General features: G+C 42.0%; 1 protein-coding gene across 8 annotated transcripts in view; it reads right to left on the reverse strand.

Moving 5' to 3' along the window:
• AHCYL2 (adenosylhomocysteinase like 2) overlaps nucleotides 1–21,387 on the reverse strand; it is a 202,836-nt gene that overhangs the window by 73,864 nt on the left and 107,585 nt on the right. The window contains exon 1 of one of the 8 annotated variants that reach the window (XM_039519913.1): nucleotides 3,290–3,385. The exons of 5 other annotated variants lie outside the window; for them this stretch is intronic. In XM_039519913.1, coding sequence (XP_039375847.1) covers nucleotides 3,290–3,346 — 57 coding nt within the window. In that variant the 5' untranslated portion in view covers nucleotides 3,347–3,385. Of the gene's footprint in view, nucleotides 1–3,289; nucleotides 3,386–21,387 lie in introns of those variants that run through there. 2 more of the 8 variants (XM_039519917.1, XM_039519918.1) reach the window with 2 other exon arrangements.

The raw sequence follows: 21,387 nt of genomic DNA on the forward strand, positions 1-21,387 counted from the left end.
CCCGTACTTGATTTTACAACTGCCCGAGGTCCCCAGCAGTACTTCTGATCCTGATCACATTGGGGTTAGAATCACATGAGCCACAATTGCATTTAAACGGGGGTTTTGCTAGCAGGATTCTTCTACCAAAAAGTTTCCCTTGGTTGGTGTGGACAGAGATTTGCTTAAGGCCAGTATTTAGACCAAGGCTATAGATTACCTGAGAGGTTATCTACGATTAAGGCTACAATTTTGTCATGGAGGTTGCAGAAGTCCTGGAATCCATGACTTCCGGAGACCTCTGTGACTCCAGCTCGTGGTGGCTGGAAGCTGCAGGGTCCCCCTGCCGCACGTGGTGGCTGGTGGGGGGTACCCTGCAGCTCCCAGATGCTGCAGACAGCGGGGGCCCCCGGAGCTCTGAGACATGGGAGGCTCCGAGCCGAGCAGCTCCCGGCCGCCAAGGGCAGCAGGGAAACCTGGAGCTCTGAGCCTCCCAGGTAGGGTGGAGGCCCCGGAGCTCCGAGCCGGAGCCACCGCAGCTGCCCAGCCTCTGCTGGTGGTGTGGGGACTCTGCAGCTCCCCATTTTGTCAAGGATATTTTTAGTAAAAGTCACAGACAGGTCACAGGCTTCCATGAATATTCCGCGACACATCCATGACTTTTACTAAAAATATCCGTGACAAAATCTTAGCCTTATCTATGATACCATCTATGCACAATCCAGATCTCAGCTTCATTGAGGGTCACAGTAGTCCCCCAACATAGTTAACATTGGGTTCATTCTCCTCAATCACGTATTAACCCTATTCCTGTTTTGTTCTTCAGCCCTGTAAAACTTCAGATGTGTAGCACAATTCAGGAACACCTACACTACAAGACTGTTTTAAATCATGTCAGGAGATTGCTGTGTTGCAACTGATTCCTCCAATGCAGTGGAAGTTATAATGTATGTGGGACCTTAAGCTTGGTTGTTGTACAAACCAGTTTAAAATACAGCTTGGCTGACCCATGCAGAAGGGACTAAATATAGGTTTAGTTAAAAATCAGTGCTTTATCCAACGTGGGAACCTAGGTTAGAACAAGCAGTAAAGAGTCTTGTGGCACCTTATAGACTAACAAATGTATTGGAGCATGAGCTTCCGTGGGTGAATCCCCACTTCGTCGGATGCAGGTTGGAACAGTGATTCTTTGTAATCCTCGAACTCCCTGAATCTTAACACCCCACAACTCTGAGAGGGGTAGCAGGTTTGAAATAAAGACTCAAACCAACATGTGAATTTTGCAGTTCAGGACAATCTTTACTTATAGTATGTTTGGACCTATCCACATTGGCTTGGCAAACCATGTTATACCTGGGTTTAGCAGAGTTCAAACTGATTAAGCATGGCTGTTAAACACAACCACAAGCTCTTTGTAGATGGGACCTTGTAGCACAGACTTTTTAAAAACATTTTTTTTTCTGAAAAAATACATGTCCAGATCACAAAGAGAAACTGTTACAGCCCTGCTAGCAACCACCACATTTAAACTTATTTTTTGCTAGCACGGGTCAGATCCCAGTATGATTACCTTTGCCCTAAAGAGCTAGAAATTACGAATGACCAAACTAAAACCTAATTCATAAACAGAAATCCCTGTTTGAAGGTATTTGAATCAGTATAAAATAGACACTTCTAAAGTGTCAAATGTTATGCAAAGTTGTATCAATGCTGACCTTCAAATGTTTTAACAATTTCTTAATAGTGTGACATAAAATACAAGATAAGTTGGGGTAAAGTACAGTAGATAATTTCACTCTGTAGACCACCAGCAGGCCAGGGAAAGAAAATGACAGCTTCATAATTACTGTAAAACTTTTAGAGAGACTAATTAACGCTGAATTACTCCAGAGGACTAACAAAGTTCAAACCAAATCAGAACAGATTCTCTGAAAAGATATTTTTATAGCTTCGAGTGTTTACATCAGACCGGTTCAAATACTATTTTTTACCACTGGCTATTTGCAAAGCTTGTTGCTGCAACACATTTTTAAGTTCCTACAGAAATCCAAATCTCTTGCTTTAGTGCCCTAAAACAAATCAAAGGCCTTCCTTAGGCTTTCTCTACACTGGTACCTGAACAACAAAACTTTTGTCAGAGGTGTTAAAAGAACACTCCCTCAAAAGACAAAAGTTTTGTTGATGAAAAGCGCCAGTGTGAACAGCGCCTGCCGACAAAGCTACTGCCACTCGTTGGGGGTGGAAGTTTTTTGTCGGCAGGAAAGCTCTCTCCCGCTGACAAACAGCAGCAACACCGCGCGGCTTTTAGCAGCACGGCTGTAGCGGCACAGTCCTGTTGCTAAAAGGTGTGTAGTGCAGACACAGCCTAGGAAGAGCCGGTAAGAGTCAACTTTTCAAACAGAAAGACGTTAGGCTGTAAAACGTGAGTAGCAATCTGGGAAGGAGTAATAGCTCTTAATATGGCGCTCTTTTGCGCTGGGATGGCATAAGCATTTTTAAACCATGGTAGGTGCACAGACACTTTCTCTGGTGGAAGCTGTCCCCCAGACACAAGCTTTAACTGTTCAAGTGCTGGCTAGTTTTGAAAACAGAATCACTACGTTGTCAACCATTTCAAGAACTCCTCATGTCAAAGGAGCAAAGCAGAGAAAATGTTATTTCAGTTCTCACTGTGTTTCTTCTCCTGCCCTCTTACTGGCTGAGGTGAGGTGGAGCAGCACATGTTGCTCTGAGTATCAGTTGCCTGTTTTAAAATTAACATTAGGGAAGGTAACCCAGACATAAGCAACACAGATGCCATTTCAAAGACGGAGTCCTACTTAGTAATAAACATTAAGACTGCCAAAGAAAGAATAAAGAGTGTTTGCTATGCATATCTTGTTCTCAGAGTAGACAATGCAATGCACCCCAGAAGATTATTCTGGACTTCCAGTGGTTTTTCCTCCATGTATCTCAGATTGCTTTATAAACATCAAGTCCTTACACAATCCCACTGTGAAATAGGAAAATAGTATCCCCATTCCATAAAGAGAGACTATTTCTAGTGCCACCTGACCTTTTATAGTTAGACTGGAGAATATATGTACAATGAAGAATAATCCTGCATTGGCAGGGAGATGGGACTACTGGATCTCGCCCGCCTCTGACTTTAATGATTCCCATTCCTGGTAAATGTTATTATACTTGAGTACAATGCAGTAAAATTGAGGCTGGCATAAATCCACTTGACAAAGAGAAACTCTCTTTAGAAATACAGTAGTGACTGATTTGCTGTGTATTAACTAAAATAATAAACTATACATCAACTCACCATCCACTCTGGCATGTGGAAAGCAGAGGTACCTGCACTGCTGTCCCATTTCTCCATGGCTGAGACGTTTCAAGTTTGTTCTGTAGCAAAGAGAATTGCTATTTGGATGTGCAAAAAAAGATACGCACAGTGTATGCGCACACTCAAACTCAAGAGCCAAGCTCCTAGCTTTTCAGGAGCTCACAATAGGCGTCAGTGGCTGCACTCCCTTCCAGCACAGGCCTTCTATTCAAATCAGCGTCCTTAGTCAAGTGCTCAGACAGAAGATAGGCAGTTCCACGGACAGATTCAATGCCTCGTTTCTGTTTGAAACCCTGGGCCAGATGACGCTCTCAAACACAGTTTCTCTTGTGGCTACTTCATATTTTCAGCTGGGCACTGCATGATGCACAAGCCTCTCTCTACAGACTTTTAGCTCCAGTTGAGTGCAGAGTGCATGCCTGGCAACCTTGCTTTTGTGCGTGTGATATCTATCAGTGGCCTGCCTACGCCCCTAAGAATACGTCACCGAAAATGCTGATACCGTGATCAATAAGGATCAAGGTCAAGAATGCACTTCTATTTTTATAGCTACTTTTTGCACTGTATTGTAAACATGTGTCTCCTTGAATGTAGCTGGATACTTGATAGCATTAAAAGTTCATGTAACTCTGAACAAAATAGCATACGAGTGCCTCTAGCTGCTAAAAATGTACTCCTGGCAAACTAGCAAACCAGTGTATTTAAAATTAACCTCTAGGTGACACAATTTTGTGTAGAACTCAGTAAATATTGTCTTCAAAGAATATATCCATTTATCAGACTCAGAGAAAAGCTGTGGAGGGTATTCACTTGTTCACAGCTCCCTCTGCTGGGCAACATGCACACCCTTCCTTTTGGAACGACACCTCTACCCCGATAGAATGTGACCCGATATAACATGAATTCGGATATAACGCAGTAAAGCAGTGGGGAGCCCCGGGCCCTTTAAAGCGCCACCCAAGCCCCGCTGCTTTACCGTGTTATATCCGAATTCATGTGGAGCCCCGGGCCCTTTAAATCACCGCCCGAGCCCCGCTGCCAGAGCTCCGGTGGTGATTTAAAGGGCCCGGACCAAACCCGATATAACGCGGTCTCACTTATAAGGCGGTGAGATTTTTTGGCTCCCGAGGACCGCGTTACATCGGGGTAGAGGTGTAGTTGAAAAACAGGTATAAACATCTAGCTGAAATGAATGATTATAAAGTGTTCTCATATTCAAAAGAGTTATGGGGTCCAGTGTTTGTTGACTCCACATTAAACTTGCTCAGTTTACCAGTAAAATTATGGCTTTGTGAACTGCTAATGCTGCACACTCAGCCTGGGGGTTTCTAAATTAAGTTGGGTCTTTCTGGTTCACTCACTACCAACATTTAAGATTCTGCAATCAGAATTTAGTGAAGAATCTATCTGCAATGCACAAACTAGAAAAACATCCAGCTCATTATTCTGTAGCTGCCTTAGTTCTGCAGCGCTAGCAGGAGTCAAAACTTTCATCATTACAGTCTGGAGAGCCATGTCTGACTACACACAAAACAAATCTGTTGGAATAAGGTGTCAAACCACAGCACATTCATATTTTACTTGTTACTGACTTTTTATAAAAAAGAAATTTCATATAGCAATGGCAGTCTGGACTAACTAACTAATCTTACAGAAGCTAATTTTCCGATTATAACCTCCAAATTCCACCCAAAAGAAACAGATCCCCCTGAAAATTTCCATGCCATTTCTCATTCAGAGAGATTTATTTCTGGGAACCCCCCCCCAAAAAAAGAGGTTTAAAGTTATGTTGGTTGACTCTTTCTCCTCACTGAATTTTTGAACAATTTCCTAATGTTTTTTTGGCAAATCATCTCCAGAATGGCTCAGCCTACAAACTTACAAATGTGTTTTGGCATTGCTGATAAATGTCTTTCAGTGTTTGAACACATATTAGTATTCCAACAGCATACTTCCATAACAGAACAAAACAACAGGGCAATGTTAAAGTTGGATGCGAGCTGTAAATTGGGGATGGGGAGGTTAGTGAATGATTATATGGCAGTGGAAACCTGGCTGGATCTCTTTACTGTTCATATAGAGTTTAATGTGGATTTTTTTTTTATTGGATAGGTGTAGAAATTTTGTAAGTAAAGTAATGGAGAGGGGGTGCCACCTTGACTCCACTGAAATACTTTCAAACTTAGCTCTTCTATAACAGTTTTTTGTTTGGAAATAATACTTTAAGACAACTCCACAGCACTCTGGCTTCTCTCTTTCTCAGAGATATTGCCAGCTTCCCCTGAATGCCCCTTAGAAGTACCATGCAAGAGTATGAATACAGCACATCATGCTTACTCATTCCTCTCTCTTCCATATTGCCCTCATCAGAGGGTATCTGGCTTCTGAAAGCACCGTTCCTTCCAGAAAGTCACGCAATGATGAGGTTTGAATTGCAAAATTCACCTAAATGCCTAGGAGAGTGCCCTGTAATCTACAGTTATTTTCCTCTCCTATCCTTCTAGTGTATCAACAATTTTGAATGCCAAAGGCTTGGAGTTGCCAGGTACTAGCTGAGACAGGGTCATCTGAGGCTAGGGGATAAAACTGAAACCCAAGCAGAGCATCTAGTATGTTTTGGACAAAGAGTTATAATGAAATAGGGACAAATTCAATGCTGGGGTAAGCATGTAAAACTCCACGGAAGTGAATGTAATCCTAATATGTCAGTGTTGAATCTGGCCCATAAACTAGATCAAGGGTTGGCAACCTTTCAGCAGTGGTGTGTCGAGTCTTCATTTATTCATTCTAATTTAATGTTTCCTGTGCCAGTAATAAATTTGAACTTTTTAGAAGGTCTCTTAATATATAACTAAACTAGTGTTGTATGTAAAGGAAATAAGGTTTTTAAAATGTTTAAGAAGCTTCATTTAAAATGAAATTAAAATGCAGAGCCCCCCAGATGGGTGGCCAGGACCCAGGCAGTATGAGTGCCACTGAAAATCAGCTCACTCTCCGCCTTTGGCACGTGTGCCATAGGTTGCCTACCCCTGGACTAGATTGATTTGTTATATTGAAAACTTTTCACCTTTTGAGTTGAAAAAGTGATCTCCATTAGGCAATAATACCCTCACGTTTCAAGGCATTATGTATATCCTCATCCCCAGCAAACAAGAGATCCACAGTCCAAATCTCAATGTTAGCCACCACCCTTCCTTTAGGCATCCACTAGCCCAGCTTGCTGCTGTATGTCAGAGTGTGTGTTGATTCTAGCACCTTACTATGGGATTTTAAGAGTCACAGATTTCAAGGCCAGAAGCATTGTGATCAACTAGTCTAACCTCCTGTGTAACACAGGCCACAGAACTTCCCCAAAATAATTCCTAGAAGATATCTACTTAATCATTTCCCCATCACTGCAGGCATAGGCGCCAACTCCCCATGGGGAAAAATCAGCAGGTGCTCCGCAGCCACCAGCAGCCAAGCACTAAGCCAGGAGAAGCCTGTCATCTCTCATTCTCCAGAGTGAGCTGGTCAAAGAAAGAATACTTTATGCTACTGAAAAATTCATTCATAAAAAAATATCCCAATAGGATATTTAGCAAGTTTATACTTGGTTAGTTAAAGTCTTCCAGTTATTAGTTATTAGGCCACCTCAACTGCTAGAACAGGGCCTCATCCTCCCTGATTGAACTAACCTCGTTATCTCTAGCTTGCTTCTTGCTTGCATATATATACCTGCCCCTGGAAATTTCCACTACTTGCATCCGACGAAGTGGGCATTCACCCACGAAAGCTCATGCTCCAAAACGTCTGTTAGTCTATAAGGTGCCACAGGATTCTTTGCTGCTTTTCCAGTTATTAGTGTTCTAGCAGATGGTGCTGTCTCCCTGACATCTCAGTATTATGCATTAACCAGAATAATATATAATACTTTGTACTAGTATTGCATCCCTCACCGGAGAATTCAAACCACTTTACACCGAGGTAGGTAAAATATATTCCCATTTTACAGACTGATGCTCTACACCTCCATTTTCCTGTGACTTGCCCAAGAACACACAGCCCATCACTAAGAGAATGAGAGTCAAGAGACCAGGCTTCTTTTCCTCTACTCTCCAGCTCCAGCCAATAGTCACTGCTACTTCCTTGCCCCACCATCACTATTCAAAACCAGAGTGTGCATCCTCAGCATTAGAGCTTTGATTTGGGAAGTGATTCTCTGCAGATTCCACTGCATTGTGGTCTTTACCCAGAGACTTTCAAAAGAATTCCATGAGGTCATATTTATTATTTTGTATAAAAATAACCGCTACCTCTTACCTCACCAGTTGAACTGTCTTTTGAATAGTTTATAACCGAGAACTGTGACATCCCATTGATTTTTCTCATATACCCTTTTATCATAAACATTAGTTATACAAAAAGAACTTCTTCCAGTGCGAGGCATTACAGCTGACTCAATTTAGATTTTAAAGCTCCTTGTCCTGACAGAGTCACCAGCAGTTTGAGAGATGAGAAAGTCTGCCGAAGAGATAGCATTTTACTTAAAGGAACACAGTCATCTTGAAAACTACATTTGTTTGAAAATGTACATACACTCAGTTAGTTGCAATATCTATGACATTTGCTGTGTGCCCTTGGACAAGATGGCTAGCCCTTCTGTGCCTCAGTTTCCCAAACTGTAAAATAGGCATAAGACTTATGTACCTTTTTAAAGCACTTTGAAATTCTCAGATGAAAGGCACTCTACGAATTCAGTCTTACTACTATTTATTAACTGCCTTAGCATTAACAAACCACCAGTGTCCAATGCTTCGAGCCCTGCTAATACTTGCAGCTATTTCTCAAACGAATGCACTCTGATTAGCCTTCAAAAGATTTAATTGGAAACTGATAATTGATTGCGCCTCTCAAACAGTAAAAAAAAAAAAAAAAAAGCATCCGTTGAAAAGTTTTAAAAGAAATTAATTTTTAAAAGTCACTTGCGGGCTGACAATGTATTAGTAACTCTAGTAAGAAAGTCAGTATTATTCCACTGTGTTCAACAAACTAATGAAATATTAATTAAAATAATTCTGAATCTGCTGCAAATTTTGACTTCTGCAATAATTATATTTTGAATCATTAGTATATGGTGTTTGTTTTTATATATTCTTGTACTCACAGAAAATATAACTCACATAAAATCACCATACTTGGAAAATACTTCCAATATCAGATGAAATCAAATGGATTACTTCCAAGCCTTGTTAGGCTAAAATCTTTGTGCCAGGAACTTTATCTTCATATCTGTCTGTAAAGCACACAGAACACATTTTAAGCTAAATAAAAATAGTTCTACTACTACTTTCTTGCATGCTGGACCTACTAAACTTGCATTGCTTCCTATACTCTTGTTTTAGCCAGGAAAGGCATCCCATGAAAGGAAGAGGCAGATAATGTATCCTGGTCCCCTAAATATCCTAAAGAAATTCACACCCTGAAGTCTATAAGAAATGAACTGGTCTTAGTCCAGTTCCTACTGCAACATATCATAAATGACCAACATAAAATAGGTACCATCTTAGACAGCCTGAACCAGCAGTTCAGTATGCTAGTAAAACTCCCACTGACTTCAAGTTTTATCTGTTTAATGTACTGCAGGAGCCCACAGAATAACAGAATGAGTAAGAATTCTCCATGTTCCTCTTGCCCCTAGGTCAAGGATAAGGCATTAAAAAGAAACTTGCCCTGTTACAGAACTATTCTGTGGACAGAGCTCCAGCATCCAGGTCTCTTAATTTAGCGTCTTTCATGAGCAGAGGGGGTGAAATTCACCCCTGTGCAGAGCCCTAAAGTGCACAAGAAACATCACTTTCTTTGTCACTCTGATAATCAGAAAGATGCTGAACCATATTCAATAAACAGCCCCCTCAGTGAAGTGAGCTTTGGACTAGCAGACCAGCTGAAGGCTTTAAAAACATGTGGTAAACAAAATTTAAACAGCGGTGAAATGCTCACTGGGATGGATACCCAAGAATAGGCTTTCATAGAATATCAGGGTTGGGAGGGACCTCAGGAGGTATCTAGTCCAACCCCCTGCTCACAGCAGGACCAATCCCCAACTAAATCATCCCAGCCAGGGCTTTCTCAAGCCTGACCTTAAAAACCTCTAAGCAAGGAGATTGCACCACCCATTCCAGTGCTTCACCGCCCTCCTAGTGAAATAGTGTTTCCTAATATCCAACCTAAACCTCCCCCACTGCAACTTGAGACCATTACTCCTTGTTCTGTCATCTGCCACCACTGAGAACAGTCTAGATCAGGGGTAGGCAACCTATGGCACACGTGCCGAAGGCGGCACGCGAGCCGATTTTCAGTGGCACTCACACTGCCCTGGTCCTGGCCACCAATCCAGGGGGCTCTGCATTTTAATTTAATTTTAAAGGAAGCTTCTTAAACATTTTAAAATCCTTATTTACTTTACATCCAACAACAGTTTGGTTATATATTATAGACTTATAGAAAGAGACCTTCTAAAAACGTTCAAATGTATTACTGGCACGGGAAACCTTAAATTAGAGTGAATAAATGAAGACTCAGCACAGCACTTCTGAAAGGTTGCTGACCCCTGGTCTAGATCCATCCTCTTTGGAACCCCCCTTCAGGTAGTTGAAAGCAGCTATCAAATCCCCCCTAGTAGTGACAAGTCTGAGAGAGGAGAGGAAAAGTGGTTCCAAAGCCTTATGTAAATAGAGCTTTAAAGTCTGCTAAACGCTTTCCCTGAAACCATAAAGGAAGACACTGCCTGAAAAATTAGAAATATTAAGAGGTCTCTGCTGGAGCTCATAGAAATACTTGGTTCTACAGAATAACGGCTCCAATCTCTGTTGAAAACTTGAATAAAACTTAATGACAGACACAGAGTCTCTGCAGCAGAACAACCAAACAAGGCAAGCCTCAGTAAGGGATGTTTGGCAATTAAAGAAGAAGGAAGTTTAATGTGAGAAGACAAGCAGTGAAAATGCTACACAGACACTAGGGGGTGCTGAGAGTCTGCACAACAAACAACATTTATTCCTTATTTAATACATTCAGCTTGATGGTTGCAAAAAAAAACTTCCAATCCACACCTTTCTGTGGGAACTCTGAAAAGATAAATAATAACAATAATAATAATTTTAGACTGGAACTTTCAGGTTTACATAACTTTGTTTCCAAGCATTCAGATCAAATGTCTCACAGAAGAGATTCTCAGCCTTTTTCTTTCTGAGGCCCCCACCAACTTGCTATAAAAACTCCACATCCCACCTGAGCCACAACCAATATTTTTCTGCATATAAAAGCCAGGGCTGGCGTTAGGGGATAGCAAGCCGAGCAATTGTCTGGGGCCCCATGTCACAGAGGTCTCTGCAAAGCTACATTGCTCAGGCTTCAGCTTCAGCCCCAGGTGGCAGGGCTCAGGGCCATAGGCTTCAGCCCCATGCAGTGGAGCTTCAGCTTTCTACCCTGGGCCCCAGCAAGTCTAATGCTGGCCCTGCTTGGCAGCCCCCCTGAAACCTGCTCACAGCACCCCAGGAGGCCCTGGACGAGAACCACTGTCTTACAACATACAGCTCCACTTGGAGACATTTATTGTTATGAACAGCACTGCTTTAATGAGCAAAAGGAGAAAAAATAATGGCTCCCTCAAAAGAAGGCCGTTACTCTGGTGCCAATGTACAAAATGAAACAGGAGTGGGAAACTTAGGACCCACTGTGCCAACTTTAGAACGAGTCTGCATTATTTCTATCCAACAAAGGAGATCCCAGGAAAGAGTACTTTAAATGCTCAAATGCACACATTGCTTGCCCACCTGTCTGAGCAAGGTATTTGCTGTTAAACTGACTGGAACCCTATTACACATTTAGTTTTAAGTAAATACTTTCAATGTTTGTAAACTAATGATCTCCATGTATGCCATGCCAGTGCCAAGCTCTCTTGAACATTATGGGTGAGGGCCTAGCTCAGAGAGCAACTTTCTTTAGGTGGGAAACCTGAATCGCAACACTTTTCACAGAAAGTCCCACTTTACTCACCCTGCTAATGGTGAGTTTGAGAGGCTATGTAAGACATGTCAATAACTAAAGTACTTAAAAGAAGTGCAGCAATTGCTTGAGAGAATGTGTATGCAGTTTGCTCTGTCAGTAGAGACCTCTGCAGTTCAACCTTTGGACTCAGAAGGCCCACCCACTAAACACAGTGGGGTTCAGCATAAAGAAATTCCTTCTACCAATGCCAAAGACTTCCTCAATTAGACAAGCTAATGAGCAGTTACATTCAGAAAATTAATTCTATTATAACTGAATAATAAATAAATAAATGGTAAAGCCTCCACCTAGCTCTCCTGCAGTGCTTTTCATCCACAGATCTCCTAGCACTTTCGCAGGAGATAAATATCATTCCCATTTTACAGATGGGAAATTGAGGCACAAAGGGTGAAGTGGCTTCTTCAGTGTCACCCAGCAAGCTAGTGGAAGAGCCAGGAATTAGAATCCATGTCTCTTAAGCCCTGGTCCAGCTAGCCCTACAATGAATGCATTCTGATAAATTACCAAAATCCTAGGAAGTACAACCAAAATTCATATGATTGATTTGTCTATATATTCACCTTAAATACTTCATGACAATGAGTTTATAGACCAAATCCACAAGCCCAATGAAAATCCAGGGGATCTAAGTGTATGTCACCTTCCCAGGGACATACAGCAGATCCTATATCTTCTAATCACCTCAGAAGCATTCAAACTCACCTTCCACCCATTCAGAACACGCTGACAAAACGATTTCAGAGACCGAAAGAGGGCCAGACACAAAAGCTGTACCTGGTATAGCTACAGCAGCATAACTGGATGGAGTTATATCAGTATAAAGGTGTTTAGAGCTGTGTAGTTTTAGTCCCATATAGGAAGGGGAATAAGTTATGCTAATATAACTACTCTGGTATAGAGTATCAGAGGGGTAGCCGTGTTAGTCTGGTTCTGTAGAAGCAAAAAAAGAATGTGTGGCAGATAGACAGACAGACAGGCGTTTGCATGAGCAAGCTTTCTCTCTGATTCCCACTTCTTGGATAGAAGAAGAAGTGGGTAAGAACTGAGTGAGCTCATGATCAACTCATGAGCTTTTGGTGGCTGATACCAGCTTTTCTTCAGGAACAATATTCACACACCGCTCAAAACACCTGTTAGTCTAACGCATGTTAGTCTATCTGTTACTACTTTGTCCTTACTCTGGTATAGACACTTTTATAACAATATATCCACATCCCCATTATAGGTTGTACCAACATAAGTATTTCACAAAAAAACCCACAGCCTTAACCAAAATAATTATATCAGTATAAAAACTGTGCGTAAACCAGAATTTATACACTAGTTACATTTAGGGCTTTCTACACTTGAGTTTTTTACCTGTGGTTTACTGATTGCCATTTAACTTGAGGTAGTTAACACATTTTCAGAGGCTGGCCCTGAATTTAAGCTAAGGGCTGGTCTACACTAGAAAATTAGGTCAACCCCATCGATGTTACTCAGGGGTGTGAAAAATCCATACCCCTGAGTAACACAGTTAAGGTGACAAGTCCCCAAGTAGACAGTAGACGTGTGTGGAAGAATTCTTCTGCCGACATAGGGCATATCTACACTACAAAATTAAGTTGACCTAATTTTCATCAGCATACAACCGCCACAGTAATTACATCGCTTGTGCAGGTCTACACTTTACTCCTTGTGTTGGTGGTGTGCGCCCTCATCAGGAGCATTTGCAATGACTGAACTGTCAGTGTGGGGCATTGTGGGATGGCTTCTGAAAGTCAGCAACAGTTGATGTAAGCAAGACAGTGAATACAATGATACTGAGTTGCCTTCTGCTGGCACAGGTAGTATCTACCCTGAAGTTGTGCTGCTGTAGTGGTTTAAGCATAGACAAGCCCTAAATTACAAATGTTTGTATCCTGGAACAAATGTTTGGGGAGGATCCAGACTAGCCTTTGCAAACATGTTGAAAACTACCTTGAGTTAACTGGCAACCATTTAACTTGAGATAAAAACTCAGATGATAAGGGCCACCTGGAGACACACAAGTGGTTTAGGAAGACATTAGTTATGAACTGTGTAACTCTGGCAGCTATGCTAAAATACTTGACAAAAATAGTTATGACCCCTGCAAAAATATGCAATTGTAGACTGAAAAATAATTTTCTATCCTGGGGAGAGAGAAATTCAAGCTGGTGAAAGGATGTGATTGACAGCCCCAGACACAGAATGTTTTGATTTTTTAAGTTTTGTTAGATATGACATTTTCCTAAGAGGCAAGAGAATTACAAATGCTCCCATTTTAACACCATGCTGTATAGCTGTCCTGTTGCCAAGTCAACATCAGGATAAAGTGACAGCTGTTGCCTTTATTTTTGTAGAAGTCAAAAAGAATTTTGGGAAATCTTTTCAGTTTCACATAAAACACTACCACTCTAAGATGGTTACAAGCCCTGAGTGACCCTGAGCCATACTGCAGCTGGCAGAAGTGTAATCACAGAAGCCCAGACTGGAATGCTCCTTTATTTTTCTGGCAGATACTGTACCTCCAAAACACTAAATAAGAAAAATAGCAATGTTCTCCCCAAAACACACCCAAGAGGAGAAAAAACATATCTACAAAGCCATTTCCTTCAAGACCCACCTCTGTTGTGATGCCTACAAAATCTGCTGATAACAGTTAGGCAAATGGAAAGCTGCAATTACTGCTTACCATGAGAAGCTTGCTCATTTTATTGTTACCTCATTCAGCTCCTTCCTTTCACATCCTGTTTGTTTCATCTACCTGTTCGGTCTTGTCATCAGCGTTATAGGGGGCCCAAACCTGCAAATACTCATGTGTTCAAGCATGATTGTAATGGGGCCATTCACGTGCTTAAAGTTAAGCATATGCAGTTTACAGGAATGGGGCCTACAATGATACTAAGCTTTTTAGGGCAGGAATTGTCTTTTTATGTCATTTACATACAGCACCTAGCATAACGGGGCCCTGTCTGGAACCTCTATTGCCATTTATTTTGATTTATAACAATAAATGAGCCCACACAAGAGTTTAGAGTGCCTTGAGTTACTTAAAATGACCAAATCAGCATATGCATTTCAGTCAGCTTCACTCATCTTCCAAAGCAGCAATTCTCAGTATAACTCAGTATGTCAGACTATACCCCTCCATGCCTAACTCTCCTTAAAGGCCTGATGAAACAACTGGGCCCTGCAGCACGCCATGAAAGTTGACAAATTCATGCTATTTAGAAGCAGGGAGTGAAGGGCATTCCAGAACTGAGGGGCTCACAGGGAGAACACTCCGCTAGTAGCTCCCTCCCTGTTAGTGAAGGGGATCTTGATTGCATAAGTACCTCCGCTAATCATAACTGAGCCAATGTGTCATAGTGAGCCCTTAATTAGCTTTGTCAGCTTCTTACATTGCCTTCTCTGCCTTTTTCCATGTGGACCCCACACATGGTAACACCTCCCTGAGCATATCCACAAGACAAAGTCCCCCTTCAGGGCCCACCTCTGCTGTGCTGCTCAGTGAACCGTTGGCTTGTATGTGATTTGCCTACTGCTATCTCCTTTCACCCTTGCTTGTCTGACTATACCTCCTGAGCTTTTCTGAGGAAGGACTGTTATCTGAACGATTGAAAAACGCCTAGCATATTGTGGGTGCTACGGTAAATAACAGTAGTAAGTGCTAATCATTTCTAATTTCTGTAAATCTATGAATTTTAAGACTTTGATTTTCCAGTTCTGCCAGCTCATGGGGAAAGTAAATGACTTGGCTATGCATAGAAAAAAGGACGGTTTAAAACGCTGGACTTCAGTCACGAAGTGCCATTTTGTTGGAAGACTTTGACAGCTGTTCACCAAAGAAAATCAAGCCTATATGTTGGAGGCTCTTGGCATTATAACTAGATGAATGACAGCACAGATATCAAGTCAATTTCCCCAATTACTTTTATAAGAATTTTTTAATCAAATAAGGACAAAGTTCAGAAAAATATTCAGTAATGTATTAACATAAATCTGCTGCGTAAGATGATGTATACAGATCCTGCTGCTAAACTTGAGCCTCACAAACGAAGAGAGAGAAATATCATTTCTAATAGCAGAACACAGTCTTCCCATAAAGCTCACATATATACCCTTTAGCTATTCCAGGGTGGTGGAACATTCAAAGCCACAAGCCGGTACAAGTAGATTGCTGAACTGCAGTAAAGTAACAGCACCATATAAACTCTTTGCACTCTAATTTATAGGACCTCTTCTACTATAAATAATTGCAAAGTATCAGATCTCTTATAGAAGAACTAGAAGATACGGCTGGCTGAACAGATAGTGACAGGAACATATCTCTTGGGAATGCTCTTGTCCCTCTTGCGGGCACAAAATCACCAGCAGCCTCAGCCCCATGCAGTCAGTCAGCTTAAATCTGTCCCCATTTTAGGATATAGGAAGCTTAACACATATTCCAGGACCAGTTTAAGCAGTGTATTTTCTCAGCAATAAAATTAATAGGTTTTAAATGTGCATTGAACAACCAAAGTAATTTATCCATATAATGCAAGCCAGTAAATTTCCTCCAAGCAGAAATAGATATTTAACTACAGCTATTAGCCTGTGACTGTCCATGTAATCCATTCTCTCATTTTTTGCCTTCTTGCCAAGTTTGCTCTGAAGGGTTTTGGAATTGCAGATTCTTCCTTTTCCACAGATATGGAAGCCTCTTCAGAGACCCAGTCTTGCCAATTCTTGCAATTTTATTGTGAGTTTCATGAGATTTGGTGCTTTTCTTATAGTCTCAGTTCTGGGACTCATGTGATTATGTAAGAATCTCTTCTTTCAGTTTTTAAAAATTAAATTTCTAGCCCTCAGGATTGCAGAGAAACGTTTGGAAAAAAAACCAACCCACAAACTCTAAAGGGACCAAAACCAAGAGGGCAAATAAAAAGAACACATTTTCAAGGAAATCATGATTTTTTGAGGACCTTTATCATGATTTTTCGCAATACAAGGATCGATCACTGTAGTTCATGGGAAGCTTTTTGAGATTTAAGGACATGAGGTCTAGATCTTGTGGGACTGATGCAAAACTGCATGTCTTTGAAAGTGCCAGGGTATATTCAGTGCATACTTATAGAACTAACAGTTTATTTTATCCATTGCACAGCCTCATTTTAGGATTTTGTTATAAAGCTGCAAAATAGCACATGAAATAACTGTACAAGAACATGAGGAGAACAGTTATTCTCCTGGTTGCTTCAAGAGAGATTAAAATCTAAGAGTTAACACAAGAATAAAGATCTCCTGTCTGTGTGTTCCATTCTATGCATCTGAAGAAGTGAGCTGTAGCTCACGAAAGCTCATGCTAAAATAAATTTGTTAGTCTTTAAGGTGCCACAAGAACAAACAACTCCACCACGTTTTTCACAAAACATATACCCACAGCAACAATAATGGTGTGCTGAGACCACTATTTATCATGATGTCCTGTACTGTCTTATTGTTTCTTGAGTCCCACTTATCTGTTGCACCCTCCTGTTGTCTCTTGTTTTATGGATTATAAATTTTGGGGGGCAGGGACTGTCTTTTTGCTCTGCGTATGTACTGTGCTTATAAATGGGGCTCCTACTTGCTACTACAATACAAATAAATAATGATAGTGATTATAACAACATGCTCTGGAATTCCCATGACTTCCAAATTCCCAATCCTGACCCTGTTCTCCAACTTTTCCACCTTCCTGTAGAGTCATTTTATTCTCAATTACTACTGTAAATATATACCCAGGGCCAGATGTATTTTCCAAATCCACTAGTCTGCTATCTGGCTCTTGAAGTTACAAACTCAGCCTCCAACTTGCTGTCAATTGTGGGTAATGCATAATAGCGCTGCCATAAACAGATAGTTAAGGGTTAAAGTCTCTTTTACCTGTAAAGGGTTAACAAGCTCAGTAACCTGAGGAACACCTGACCAGAGGACCAATCAAGGGACAGGATAATTTCAAATCTCTGTGGAGGGAAGGCTTTGTCTGCGTTCCTTGTTTGCTCTGTGTGCTCTCTTTGGATCTAAGAGAGGCCAGACATGTCTCCAAGTTCTCCTGGAGTATTTCCTACTATCCAGTATAGTGAGTATTAGAAAGGCGAATTAGTCTTATAATTTGATTTCTACATTTGCAATTGTGTGTTTGCTGGAGAAATATCTTTATTTCTGTTTGCTGTTACTCTGATTATTCTGAGGAGGAGGGAGGGGAAGTCTCTCCAGTTTTTATAAGTTAAACCCTGTATTTTTGCATCCTGGTAATACAGAGATAGTGTACTTTTTTCTTTCTTTAATAAAATCTTTTCTTTTTTAGAACTTGATTGATTTCTTCCCTTGTTTGGATTTTCAGGGGAAGGGGAGGGGGAAAAAGTGAATCCCTCTTTGTTTGATTCAAACTCCTTGAATCAAACAATCTCTCTCCAGAACTAGGGAAGGGGAGGGGGAGGTGAGTCCCTCTTTGTGTTGAGTCAAGGATTTGACTCGGTGTGTAATCTCTCTGGAGCAGGCTGGAGAGAGGGAAGGGGGGGGAGGGGAACTGGTTGTTTCTCTCTCTCTGGTGAGATTCAAGGGGTTTGAATCTGGGTTGCCCAGGGGAAGTTTGGGGAATAGGGAGTGTGTCAGACACTTAAAACTTGACTGGTGGCAGCAAGAACCAGATCTAAACTAGGATTTTAGTTTAGAGGAGTCCATGCAGGTCCCCATCTTAGAACCCAAAAGCTCCAAGTGGGGGAGAAGACCTATGACAAGCGCCCACCTTTTTGTGCTGTAGTTTCAGTCTCACTGTAACTGCCTCTGTAAGTGTTTCAATCCCGAGTAGAGACCTGATCTTTAAGAATACCAGGAGAAGCTGTGCCCCTACAGTTCCTGGTTTCTTGACCAAGCATCTAAAGCAGGGGTGACCAACCTGTGGCTCCAGAGCCACACGCAGCTCTTCAGAAGTTAATATGCAGCTCCCTGTATAGGCACCAACTCCAGGGCTGGAGCTACAGGCGCCAACTTTCCAATGCACCAGGGGGTGCTCACTGCTCAACACCACCCATTCCTACCTCCTCCCCTGCGTCTTCCATGCCCTCGCTCCTCCTCCCCCCACCCTCGAGCCTCCTGCACGCCATGAAACAGGGAGGGGGAGGCGCTGACCGGTGGGGCTGCCGGTGGGTGGGAGGTGCTGGGAGAAGGGGCGGGGAGCTGATGGGGGGCTGCTGACATATTTCTGTGGCTCTTTGGCAATGTACATTGATAAATTCTGGCTCCTTCTCAGGCTTAGGTTGGCCACCCCTGAGATTCTAAAGGTTTCCCGTTGGGCCTGAACAAATGCCCATGCAGTCTCCTCTGACGCCGGCAATTCCAGTGAGCAAGTTTCCAGCCACACACACAAAAGGGATTTCAGCACTCCACCCTTCTAAGGGCAAGTCTACTGCCACGCTAAGAACAACGTGTCCGCGCCCCCCCCCCCCCCAAATTTTTTGAAGTACTTAAGGCAACCACAAGAATCCTCAACTTGTATGAACTTGGTCATGGACAGGCTACTTGGAAAGCAAGGAATGTTGCTGCCAAGGGCCAAAGAAGTTGGAATTCTCCACAAGTATGACAAAGAAACCTCCCACCTCAGAGAAGAAAGTGGCTGGAAAAGCAAGCATGGGCCTAGTGCAAACCATGTAGGTTTGGATTAGGGAGGTCTCAGCTGACATGGAAAGTGGCTATCCTACTGAATTTTATTTCAGGACAAGCAGCAAAGAATCCTGTGGCACCTTATAGACTAACAGACGTATTGGAGCATGAGCTTTCGTGGGTGAATACCCACTTCGTTGGATGCATGTATTCACCCACGAAAGCTCATGCTCCAATACATCTGTTAGTCTATACGGTGCCACAGGACTCTTTGCTGCTTTTACAGATCCAGACTAACACGGCTGCCTCTCTGATATTTCAGGACAGCATCCCTGGCGGTTGGCTGTGTAATGTATTAATTTTAAAACAAAAAACTAAAGCTCAAGGGAAATGCATGCAATTCGGCAGATGTAGGAACCATGGTTTGACATTCCTGCATAACAATTCTGAGCGTCTGGAGAGGCATTAACTACTATACCACTGACTGCTACTATGCATTCTTATCAGGATGAGATTTTTCAGTGGGTCAGGAATATCAAGGCCAATAAGGCTGGCCACCAGCAGTTGGAATGCTCTTCCAGGACACACGCAGAGATGGGCTGACTCAATGACCCTAGATCTTTAGGAAAATCTGGGGACCTGGAACCGAACATTGCGTCAGGCCCATTTCCGTAGGAATGTAATGGTACAGGGATTAACCAAAAGCTAGAGAGGGGTATGATGAAGATACGGGATCTTCATATATAATGACATCTAAGGTACACAGAGTAATGCTATTGTACCCTTATGAGAAATAAGAGGACTGCCGCCTGCAACCCTGGGAGCAAGATGATCAATTCTTAAAATCCCTTTTGCAGAAAAAAAGGAGATCAAGACAAGACCGTCACCATCCTGTACTTTCGTTCTTCCCTGAGCAAAGTTCAGCAATTAACAGTGAAGCAGACAGATCTGGCAAATACTATGCAGGGGAATCTGAATTCAGTCCCTCACTCCCTAGGCTTGCAAGGGCTAAATGTGCTGCATGGAACACGTGCTCAACTCCTACGGAGAGGAAGAAGAGACTCACATCACCCAAGACATCCATCTCCCACAGTCAACCCAAAAGCTTAAACCGACTGGCTTCAGAAAGCCACAGCCAGTTCTGACCCAAAAGGACAGAGAGCAAATGGGGAAGAAATACGGTTTCTGAAAGACCCCAAATCTAGGGGCAGTGAGCATATTTTGAGAGGGGTCAGAACCTTCATGTCTTCTTATAAATTGATCCCAATTAAAGAAACTGAAGTTACAGAGGCCAACACTGGTGGCATTCACGACTCCATAAGCAAACAGCCAGCTAGCTTGAACTTTAAGCAGCAGATTTGCAGGTTCAGGGGTCCTACGTGATGGTACAAAGTTGAATAATTTTGCTATTTCCCCACAAGCTGTGTTAACGGGGGTGCTGTGAGACACTGTTTCAATTCTTTGCCGAATTGCTAAAAACAATGGTCAGCTCTGAAAGTTAAATATAGGCCTGGCTCTCAGGCAAGTCAATTATATATTTTGCATTTCTTTTTCCTGTAGTAAAAGGAGTAAAACTGAGAACAAGAGTCCTTCAGAGCCGCACAGAAAGTTAACTTTCAATATTCTTCTCTTCCTACATGCAAGGAACTACTGTACGAGTGCACATTCCAGTTACTCAGGATTGTACTGTCTCTTGCAGAGGTTTACACCTCGGTACTACAGTAGGGGCACCATGTAAGAACAGAGGGAGAACAAGGGTTGTACTGTGTCTTCCACAGAGAAGTTCTGTTCGTGTAGGAGTAGCACTGCAGAATTTCAAATCCACAAAGCAAAAAATCAAGGACAAGAATTTTGCTTACTTGGAACTGAAAGAGTTTTAAGGGTAAAATAAAAGGGCATCTATACCAATGCTTCACCGAAGGTTTTGTTCTAATGCATGGGCAAAGGGCTAGCTGTGGATTAAGTATGCTCAAGAAAGGAAATTAGCAAGGAGGTTAAACAAAAATCATTTAAATATTGTTGCATGACATCATTGCCTTCAGAGGTTTCAAAATGCTTGTGTGTCTGATGTTGGAAAAAGTAAAGTGCTTCTATACGCTGCTTGATTGCAAGTTATTTATAATGCACCTGCTCCTGAAGCTGAAACTGGTAAATATGTGCTTAAATACTCACCTTCTCTCATCAGTCTGTATAAACTACTACATTGTATTATAGATCCTGGGTAGGATAATACTCTGTATTATATTGAATGCGTCGTGGAATTGGCTGCTTATTTGGAGGAGACATATGATAGGAAAGAAGGACGTATGCTTGAATTCTGTACAGTATATGGTAAAATCTTGTCTATTCAGAGGTCTGAGGTGACTCCCCAAACCTTTGGATATATGGCATTTCAG

Source organism: Mauremys reevesii, linkage group 1 (assembly GCF_016161935.1).
Source record: "Mauremys reevesii isolate NIE-2019 linkage group 1, ASM1616193v1, whole genome shotgun sequence".
Classification (NCBI taxonomy): Eukaryota; Metazoa; Chordata; order Testudines; family Geoemydidae; genus Mauremys; species Mauremys reevesii.